We start from the raw sequence: 11,827 nt of genomic DNA on the forward strand, positions 1-11,827 counted from the left end.
TTTAGGTGTTTACTCCTGAGTCTATCCTCAGGAATAGTTCGTAGTGGATTTGGGTATCTATATGGTGCACTGGGGATCAAACCCGGGTCACTGTGATCTAGGCAAGCACCTTACCCTCTCCAGCCTCTAATTATCGATACTATCTAATGGAATAAGATGGTTGCTGGTGCTATGGCCATTTGTTTTCTGTAGAAATCTTTGAGGAATATACACAAGGCATTTCCAGTTTCTTTAATATCACATTGATGAGAAATGGTGGCAAAAACAAAGAAAATTGCTATCATTCCAGACAGCGTCATACCTGCTAAATAATTATTATGGGCAGAGGCAAGGAATGTACATATGAAGAGTTAATGACTACTGTCAGTTCATAGAATTTGGCTGATTAAAACTTATGCAAAACACATCAAATAGAATTATCCACTCATCAGTAACTCTTTCAATAAATCACTAGTAATCATATACTTTTATTTCTGATATTTATTCACACTATTGCCAAACCCAGATGGAAAACTAAAAATGGTCTTTATGCTGTTTTTCTATCTTCATTTGTCTTTTCCTTTTTCCACAGGTATCACTACCGTTCTGACTATGACAACTCTAAGTACAATTGCTAGGAAGTCATTACCCAAGGTTTCTTATGTGACAGCGATGGATCTTTTTGTTTCTGTTTGTTTCATTTTTGTTTTTGCAGCATTGATGGAATATGGAGCCCTGCATTATTTTACCAGCAACAAGAAAGAAGACATACCTAGAGACAGAAAAGTCAAAACCAAAGCCTCCGTATGTTAACTGTCTCTATTTTGTAAAAAGAAACTTGCTATTAGAGATACTGTTTCTTTAACACTTAAATTATGCTTGCTCACACTAATAGGTACACCTAGATTCTGTTACAGAATATAAATAACTGGAATACCTACCATTGTCAACCATGTGAAGTGCATTTATATTTCTCCTTAGAAAAAATTCTTGGGGACTGAAGCAATAGTATAGCAACTTAGTCTGTCTTTGATCCCTGACATACCATATGGTTTCTTGAGCACTGCCAGGACTAATTCCTGAGTGCAGAGCCAGGAATAACTCCTGAGAACTACCAGGTGTGGTCTACAACAAAAAAAAGGTTTCTTGGGTCACTTTTCTAAAGTGTGATTTCCTACGTTATAAAATTTCCTACAAGTGACAACCTACCTGAAATTCTTTATATTTAAAAAAAATAGTAAGATATCTATTTGATTTCATTTTTGCAGTAGGATTTGGAATTTTTATATAGTTAGTTGACAAAATCAACTTATACTTAATAGTTTGGGACTTTAAAAATACTCTTTTACATTCTGACTACTGTCCTCCCATTGTTCATCAATTTGCTCAAGCAGGCCCAGTAACAACGTCTCCATTGTGAGACTTGTTGTTACTGTGTTTGGCATATTGAATACATCACCATCACAGGTAGCTTGCCAGGATTTGGCGTGCAGGTAGGATACTCTCGGTAGCTTGCCAGGCTCTCTGAGAGGGGTGGAGGAATCGAACCTGGGTTGGTGAGGTTGGCTACGTGCAAGGCAACAGCCCTACCTGCTGTGTTATCACTCCAACCCACATTCTGACTACAGAATTAGGATTATAGAGAAGGTGAAGGAGTGAGCTGAAAGAGTTCAATGGGCTAAAATGGAGGTATTTGACATTTTGTTGCTGGGTATGGTGTGGTAAGATCTATATGTATCTACATGTACACTTATATGTTTGATACTAAAACTCAAGGACATTCAAAGTATTTAAATACCACTTAAAATGGTATTTTAAATTAAATTTTAAGGGACTGGAGAGAGATAATAGAGGGGTCAAGGTTCTTGCCTTGCATGCTGCCAACCCCATTTCTGTTCCTGGTACCACATATACTTTTCTGTATATAATCACTGTGCACAAAGCCAGGAGTGACTCCCTAAGGACCAACAGGCTTGCCCCCCCCAATAAAATTAATATATTATAAAATAATGAATAAATTATTTTTTCAAAGAAAGAATGGGAAAAGGAAATTTTAGTAAAGCATAATTATTTTTAAAAACATGTCATTCGTGTGGTATTCAACTTTTTGAAACTTATAGTCATTAAGTTCTTTGTTTTTATATGCTTGTACTTTTTTACTTCACTTTCCCAATCATATATAATATTTGAGAATTAATTACATATTTTCTAAATACTAGGGCATTATATGAGTGACTGTATTTTTTGTGTCATAGTAGCAAATGTAAGTAACAGTCTTTAGAAATGAAAAGTGCTAGACACACATCCAGTTATTTTATTTAGTGTCTGACCTAAAACTTTCAATCTTTATATTTCCTTTTCTCATAGGACTCAGAAGAATATAGTTTCTTCCCTAACACTGACAACAAAAGATGCTTTATTATTGATTCCAGTAAATATTTTCAAAGCAGATTTTCCCAAAATACACAAATAAACAAGAACTGTATGAAACAGCTATGCATGGGTGACAAGCTTATAAGCTTACACTAGTGTGTATATAATGAGTTCTGAAGTTTTTCACAGTATGTCTGAACTTTGTAAGTTCCAGGATTCAAAACTTTTTTCTTCCTACCCCCCAGTTATAATTTTCTTTAAAAAATATTTCCATAATTTTAAGTTACATTTTTATTTTCATCTTTTATGTCAGGGAAAACCCTTATGTATTTGATTCAGACTCCCACCCTATTCTAATAAGTCAGAGAATATTTCTGGGAATATCAGTTTAAAAACTTATTGTTTGGGATTAACTTATGATTCTTCCACGTGACATTATTTTGCTCATCCATAACAATGACAAACTACCGGCTGACAATAATGTCAATGTTAATATCAGTTGCTAAATTTTTTAACTTTTCTTTTCTTTTCTTTTCTTTTTTATTTTTATTAGTGAAACACCATGAGGTACAGTTGTAGATTTACAGCTTTTTGTTCTTGGGTTTCGATTATACAATGATAAAATACCCATCCCTCCACCAGTGCCCATTTTCCACCACCATGGATAATATCCCTCCCACTCCCATCCCCACCATCCCACCCCAGTTGCTAAATTTGAGGTAAAGAATGAGGCTTTTCAAAATTTCTTTTAATAAAACACAAGTATCCTCTGTAAATTATTTCATTTTATTATTCTTTTCCAAAACTATGTCCAATTATTACTTTGAAAGCCTTGCTTCTAGAAATTGTAAGTGAAAATGTTTAGAATAAAAATTAAAATTAATTATTGAAAATGAACAATTTTACATATATTCTCTAACTTTTCTAGGAATAATTCATATAAAGCACTATATCACTGTATCACTGTCATCCCATTCATCAATTTACTCTAACGGGCACCAGTAGTGTCTCCATTAGTCCCAGCCCTGAGATGTTAGCAGCCTCTCCTTACTTGTCTTTCCCAACGCTGCTGTATTGGAAGCTCTTTCAGGGTCAGGGGAATGAGACCCGTGATTGTTTTTGGCATATCAAATACTCCACGGATAGTTTGTCAGGCTCTGGCAAATTAGTATAAATACTTCTATTAATATTAACTCAAGATTTTCAAGTAGTGTGTTGTGCTCTAGGATTTCAACTAACTGGTTTGCCTTCAAATTTTATGCTTATAACACTATCAAATATCACATTTATCTAGGTGAGCTGATGTGATAATGTAAAAATGCAAGAATTGTTATGGTTGCTTACTAATTCACTTAGTAAATATTTACTAAAAACATCCCTAGTCTGGGTAAAATTGCATAATGGTTATCTAAAAGGAAAAATTCCTGGTGAGAAAGTTTAAAATTTTGACATCAAAACAAAGAAGCAAGATACTAAAGCTGAAAAAAGGAAATAGAAAATTTAAATAGCTTTGAAATCAAAATTTTTAAATATTAAAAATAATTCAATTGATGTGCAGTTGATGCTCTGTCCATGGAAATATTTTCTTCAGAGCAATCCAAAATAAATTCTTTAAATTGATCTCAATTTGATTATGTGTATTTCTTTTACAAGTATATTTGTATGTAGCTTTATATTATTCAATCTAAATGACACTTTGCATGAAAAACCAGAGTTATATATTGAATCTGACTTCCTGCTTGTTCAGTGTTCAGCCTTGTGGCCTTGTTAGTCTGGTAAATTATAACTCATATGAACACTGATAGCTCTATTTGTTATCTTCTCAACTATTCTTTATAGAGTATAAGTTTTTCCTCTCTCCCAGCCAAGACAATGAAATGTACAATCCACGGAATGTATGACTTAGTTGATTTAAATGAATTAAAACAAAAATATAATTTTCAGTAACTTGCTAGCAATAGTTACATTTCCAGTGTTTAATAATTATGCTTGACTAGTGGCTGAAGTATTTGAATGCTCAGATACAGAAGATGTCTATCATCAGAGCAGTTTCAACTTGATAGTATTGGTATAGAAAATAGGAATTTAACAAAGAAAATAATCAGAGTAGAGGTTAGAAACGTAGCTTATGACCAACTTGCATAAAGTCTCTAGTATAATTGTCAGAAATTTAGATTTGGGTGCCAGAATGGTACTATGGGGCTTAAAGCATATGACTTACATGCTGCTGACTTCAGTTTGGTTCCTAGCACCACATGATCCACCCAAGCATCACTTGGGTGCAGCCCTATAGCCTCCTGAGCACCATCAGGATGAGCCAAAATTCCCAGCACCTCAGAGCCAAAACAGTTTCACACTCAGGTTTCCAGCCCCCGCCCCCCCCCCCACACCAAACCAACTTAGGTCTTGTTCTATCAGCACTAAAATATCAATGCATATTTTAAGCAAGATAGCATAATAGAATCTATAATTTTGAAAGACAAATAGATGAAAAATATGGATTTGAAGTGTAGATGGTAGGGAGAAAAATGTAGACAACTGCAAATATGAGAGCTAAAAAGAATATTTTCTGTATACACAATATGTGTAAATGTAACAGATGTGTATATATACACATACAAATAAATTATTAACTATGGTGCTAGAACATTTAAGAATACATATAAAGCTTTAAATATTGTAACCTTATTAGAAAAGTGCCAGTCTAACATTCACTTCATTCTATGTGATGCTTCTTGCCAGAAACACTTTTGCTTGAATTATATTTTCATTTTTATTTATTATTAATATTTATGCTTTGGAGATAGCACAAAAATATATAGTTGACTATATCTGAAAAAAAATTTAATTTTAAAAGAATACCTTAGTTTCTGTTAATATTGTGGAAATAAATTGCTTGATTTTAACTAGTAGAGAAATAATTAATAGGGGTCCTATAGATCGGTGATTAGAAAAATTTGTGCAACAAAATTCAGGACTGATACACTTAGAAAAATTTTGTGTATACAAATAACAAATTACTGTAGAATATTAAAATATACAAGCTTGGACAAAGATGAAGCAGAAAAGTGATTGTAACTTCTATCCGGTGCTGCTGTGTGTCCATATACAGATAGGAAAGCTACTATCCCTAGTTTTTAACTAAAAATGCTATTTTAAAGTTAAAATCTGATGTCAAATTAGTTTTTCCATAAACTCTTGGAACTTCAAATTACCAATCGTGTCCTTACCTTATTACATATATCTATACTTTTTTTCACCTTGAGTAAAAGAAAATAATATATTACTGAAAATTAGTACCAGGGTGTTTGAGTGGAGATTATGTGTGGGAGGTTCATTTTCCCCATAATCTCCACCCACAGAACCTTGTTTTACAAAGAAAATATATTGTTTTCAGTCCGTGAAAGCCTGTACAAATAGCATCTTACAGAGTACAAAATAATAAAAAGATGGATGAATACTAGATTTTACAAATTATAAGCCTTCTTTCCTATAATGGCCTTTGACAAGACTAAGAAATGATTATTAAATATCAGTGGAAGGTGAAATGCAAAAAGATTGCTTAAATAATTGTAGTAATCAGTATTATCTGCTGATATCAGCTGCAATGAATGCCAGTAGATACCAACAACCATAACTCTCTTCCTACCTTTATTTCCAAATACATTCCTTTGATTTCTCTTTCTACTGAAATACCCATCTATATAGAGATATCAGATTACTAAGAAGCCAAATTCTCATTTGAAAAAATCTAATTTTGATAGTAATACATACGCATGGTTGGAACACAAAAACAAATAGAAAAATAAGTACACAAAAGAAGAATATAATTTTCTGTCCAGAATTATCTTTGGCCCTACTGCCCAGAATTAGCCAGATTTTATCCATTTATGTTTTACTCTCCTCTGATGATTATTTTCATTATACTTGCAATTCTTGAGTTACCCCTATTAAAATTGTTATAACTCTTTGATATAAAAGACAGACAAATCTCGCTGTATTATTATATCATTTCTTCTAATATTTACCTTAATAGTTGTTATATTAGTTCATTGATAAATGTTATACAAGATTGGGGACATAGTTCACTGGTTAGGGGCACATGCCTTGTATGTACAGACTGTAGTTCAATCCCTCATATCTCCAAGCAGAACCCTGGTAGCTACTGTCTCCTGGCCCTTGTAACCGCTGTTTGGAAGAGATCCCACCAATTTAAGAGTAAAACTTAAACTGTTGCTTTTTTGGTGACTAAAAGAAAATAAACAGGGGATAAGGCACAATTCTTGAACCAGGCCAACGCTGGTTTGATCCATGGTAGCATATATGGTCTCCTGAGCACTTTCAGGAGTGATTCCTGAGAGAAGACTCAGGGGTAATCCCTGAACATTATTGAGAGTGGCCCCAAACCCTTCCATTCCACCCATCGTCCCAAATCCTTAACTTCACAAGTCATTATTGTGCCTGAATGCTGAACGCATTCTTATTTATTTGGGAAGGTAGCTAGCACTGAAAATCTTTATTTTTTTGGTTTTGGGTCACACCCAGTGGTACTCAGGGCTTATTCCTGGCTCTGAACTCAGGGATCCTCCTCCCAGAGGAGTTAAGGGGACGCTACGGAAGGCTGAGTATTGAACCCAAGTGGCTGCATGCAAGGCAAACATACTTTACCCGTTACACTGTTCCTCTGGTCCTGAAATATTTTATCATGTTTCTCCATTGTAAAAAATATTTTTATACATTAAATATTTTATAATTATTCTTCATTATATAAAATATTTAAGGTGCTTGATTTTCTGTTTTTATTTTATTTAATATTAATTCATTATTTGTATTTTCACGTATTAAAATGTTCTTGATTCTTTACTCCGTTTTGTTTTCTAGTTTTAAATTATTATAGATAGATTTTAAACCTCCTAGGTAGGTTAATTAGGCATTAGGCATGTAGGGCATATACACTTTTATCGTATCTCTATTGAAGTTTTTTTACTATGTATAGCAGGTGACATCAAAATTTCATTTTGCATATTTTTAAATTTTTAAGCAAGGTTTTGTTTTTAAGGATTTCTTCTTTAAATCTACTTAATTTTCTTAAGTGGTGACAGTATCAGTACAATACCTCTTCAAGTACTTCTGAGTAAACTGCTTGGAAATTTTAATGTTTTTCAGAGTTCCTGAATTTTTTATTTGTTTTTGGTTTGAGGACATCACTCTGCTGTACATAGCTCTGGGACTCCCACCTCATTGCTCTGGTTTGCTCCCAGGAATGCTTTGAGAACTATAGATGTTCCTGTCGATTTTTCAATATGTTTAGCTTATTGTTTAGTTTTTAATCCTTAAATTTAACTTTCATTTGTCTAAATGGAAAACTTGGCATCTGATTACTTTTATTCATACACAGATTTACTCTAAATGAAGATGATGATTTTACTAAGGTAGTCCTTACCAAAAGCAAAGTTTATTAACCTTAATAAACGTGACACTTTTTAATGTTCAGAACTTAGAGTCCTAATCATGTACAAACTCTAGTCAGCATTTTTACTTATCTAAATAGAATTTGTTCATAAGTGTTGTTTTATTTGCTAAATATTTTGTTAGTGTAGTTTCTGCTTAAGTATATTTTTTATGTATGTTATTAACTTAAATTAACAGTCTCATATGCATTTTTAATAAAGTGGGATGAACTTATTAAAAAGTCAAGTTTACTTAAGTTCTTGGTGGTTTTGCTTTGAGTAGTTTTATTTTGAGGGCAACAAGGGTTGCTCCTGGCTCTCCAAGAATTACTCTTGGAGGTTTCACAGGGACCACATGGGCTGCCAGGAATCAAACCCAGATTGGACAGGTGCAAGGCAGGTATCCTACCCACTGTACCGTGACTCCAGCACTCTTAGTGATTTTTAAAATTAGCAACAATATTATCCTTTCAAAATGGTATCGAGCGGGCCCAGTAATGGTATCATTAAAGGCAAAAGAAAATTGGGCTGGTGAGATTGTACTGGGTGTACAGTGTTTATCTTGCCTATGTCTGACCCCAGTTCAATTCCTGGAACTGCATGTGTTCTCTTAAGCAACTCCAGAAGTGATTCATTACAACAGAGCTAGGAGTGAGTACTGAAAACAGTGAGTGTAGCACAAAAATCATCATCATAACAATGATAGTAATAATAAAGTGAGAAAATTATATGAAACTACTGTTTCTTTTTATATCAGCTGAACTGATTTATTTTCAATTTTTTCAAGGCTTGTTATTTGGGGACACAAAAATCTTTACAAAAGAAATTATAAAATATTTTATTTTGCATAAATATAGTTTGTAATATGCATATAATTTCAATTAATCTTCATTAGTTTCCAAGTCACAGATCTGTATGTCAAAAATATTTTATGTTATTGATATTATGTTAGTTCTTTGGATATATTTATCAGCACACATTAAGTCTACTTATATTCCCATTCATCATTTTTAACTTCTTTCAATTTGTGAATTTATGGTGTTTGGAGAGAACCCCCAAGAAGGAAGATCATCAATTTAAATTGTCAGTGCAATGGAAGCTCTACATGATTTTGATACCAGAGATTGGTTTATTTTTTAAAAGGAAACATTTTTTGCAGGGTTTTATTCATTTTCTTTAGTACTTTACTAATTAATCATCACTCTAAAACATTTTATATCTTCCAGTGTGCACAACGTTTGTGGCAGTGCTGACTGAAATATGGATTGTGTTTCATGCTATATAACCTTGAAATTTCTAACTTACAAATTGTACTTTAATCACTTTTCACTCAGATTAGCATTTGAACATATGCTATTTAAGTATTAAGTGACAAGGAAATGAATACCAATTTGTCTTATTTTTGTACATAATTTTAATGCTTCACTAAAATTTAGGTGTCTAGTCAAGTATGCCAAATGTCAACCTCAAAAGATCAGTCATTAACATTTATAATAAAATACTGCCTCCACATTTTTTAATACATCTAAGCAATTGGAGTCATGAATATACTGGTGTTTAGGACATTGCTACTTATCTTCAGAGGGCAAATTTTCTTCCTAATATGAATATTGTGGTCTGTGTGTTGTGTATTTTTTTTAACAAATACTAAATTTGATTACTTGCCTTATTTTGAATCTACTGATTTTTTTTTAAATATTAGTGTTTGATATCCTGGAAAATACGTTACTCTTTAAATTTTTTGTTGGAAATGATTAAATTTCCAGTTTTCATAGTTAATGTAAAGCACATAGAAATTGTTTATTTCGTTAATATTAATTTTTTTTGGTGGCAGAGATAGATAGTATAGACCAGTATAGAGCACTTAATTTGTCTATTTTATTCCCTGACACCAAATAGTGGAACAACAAATAACTATTGTTTTTACTATTGAAGTTGAAATTTATATTTGAAATTTATTTTGATATTAAAATTAAATCTATAGTTCTTATCAGGGGGTATAAATTGCTCTAATTCATGCTGCTGTTCTTTGTTTTAATTTTGTTTGTTTGGAGGCCATACTTGGCAGTACTCTGACAAGGCAAGCGCCTTACCCACCTTATTGTCTCTCCAGCCCCAACTCTTTTAAACTTTATTCTTCATTAATGTGTATTAATTAAATTTTAATTAATTAATGCCCCAAAAGCCTCCATCACCCTCGGAGAGCCCTGCAAGCTAACGAGAGTATCCCACCCACATGGCAGAGCCTGGCAAACTACCATTGGCATACTCGATATGCCAAAAACAGTAACAATGATGGTGCTCATTCCCCTGATCCTAAAAGAGCCCCCAGCATGTCATAGGGCTACACTAGCACATGACAGGGATGAATAGAGACAAAAACAGGAAAACCCAGTCAGTCAGTACACAGCAGGATCTATAATCAATGCTCTATCCTTTTGGCCCCTTGAAACTTCTTTTCTTTTTGTCCACATCAGCTTTCTAAAGATATAAATGTATAAAATAAATTTTATTTTTCCTGTTTTTGGTACTCTCTTGATATGTAACATAACGTTAAATTTTATGATAACAAAGTAGATTATAATATATCTACTAAAATAGTACAGAGATCAAAGCACTGGCATAGCAGACCTAACTTTCTTCCCGAGCATCTCATATTGTCCTTCAAGAACTACCAGGAGTGATACCTGAGCCCAGAATTAGGAATAAGTCTTGAGCATCACTAGGTTTGACTCAAAACGTCTCATTTTAAGAAAAGAAAAATGAAATTCTTGTTTTACTTGGGGGAAGCAAAATTATTTTTATCATAAACTAGTTGCTAGAGTTTGAGAGTATAAATTAGTCTATGTATATTTTTTCTCAAGAAATACCTTATTCTTTCACTCAGATGATTCCTGGACTTCATCCTGGATCCACATTGATTCCAATGAATAGCCTTTCTATGCCACAAAGTGATGATGAGTATGGATACCAGTGTTTGGAGGGCAAAGATTGCGCCAGCTTCTTCTGTTGCTTTGAGGACTGCAAAACAGGATCTTGGAGGGAAGGAAGGCTACATATTCGCATTGCCAAGATTGATTCCTATTCTCGAATATTTTTCCCAACAGCCTTTGCCCTGTTCAATTTGGTTTATTGGGTTGGCTATCTTTACCTATAACTTCTACTGGCTAGGCAAAAGTCATAAAACTTCAAGTACAATATAATTGAATATCAGTAACATAAAGTTTAAATTTAAACTGCAGTGAAATTGGTGGATAAATGAGAATAGCACTGTATTATTTTAAGGCTTTCCTGGGTAACTAAAGTCACAGAATTTGGACTGATTTATTTAAATTTATATAAAATAAATGCATTGAAAACTTCATTACACCATCATCTATTTTACTTCTCAAATAAAGAGAAATAAACCCTTATATCCCATTTATATGGTAAATTATAATTCTGTTGAAATTCATCACGACCATCCTGTTGTTCATCGATTGCCTCGAGCAGGCCCCGGTTGAAATTAAATACTATAATATATATTTTATGTAACAATAATCTGTGATTATTTATCCTGTTAGTCTAATATTTATGTGGCCTTTTTTCCTGGGAATATTGTTAGAATTACTTTTTTTTCTGTTTATTGGAATTCTCTGGAACATAGCTAAATATAAAACATAAAGCCATGATTTCCTTCTTTTTATTTCCGAGATACTTCCCAAAAGAAACCCATTTTAAAATTCTTTTTTAAATAATGAAAGACTAGCTTTTTCCTTTCTTCTAATCCTGACTCAATATTGAACAGACCCCAATTTCACTTAAGTTTTTTTTATAAACTTATATGAAAAATAACAATGCCATTTCTTTTAAATACTAGGTGAATTAAAATAAAAATATTACATTTTTCCATTTTCTCTGTCTCATAGAGATTTTAAAAGGTAAAATATTAAAATTGAAATATTTCTCTCTACCACCACTGAAATTAAATACACTGAAGTGATCTTTTCTTTATGCTCAACCAAAGTGTTATTTATTCTAAATTA

General features: G+C 32.8%; 1 protein-coding gene across 1 annotated transcript in view; it reads left to right on the forward strand.

Moving 5' to 3' along the window:
- The window catches only part of GABRG1 (gamma-aminobutyric acid type A receptor subunit gamma1), a 71,658-nt gene extending 60,655 nt beyond the window's left edge, over nt 1–11,003 (forward strand). Inside the window, exons 8-9 of the mRNA XM_056111272.1 lie at nt 572–783; nt 10,690–11,003. Of these exons, the coding sequence (XP_055967247.1) occupies nt 572–783; nt 10,690–10,959 (482 nt within the window). The 3' untranslated portion in view covers nt 10,960–11,003. The remainder of the gene's footprint in view (nt 1–571; nt 784–10,689) is intronic.
- The last annotated feature ends 824 nt before the right edge of the window (nt 11,004–11,827 follow it).

This window comes from Sorex fumeus, unplaced genomic scaffold (genome assembly GCF_029834395.1).
Source record: "Sorex fumeus unplaced genomic scaffold, SorFum_2.1 ptg000013l, whole genome shotgun sequence".
In the NCBI taxonomy this organism is placed as follows: Eukaryota; Metazoa; Chordata; class Mammalia; order Eulipotyphla; family Soricidae; genus Sorex; species Sorex fumeus.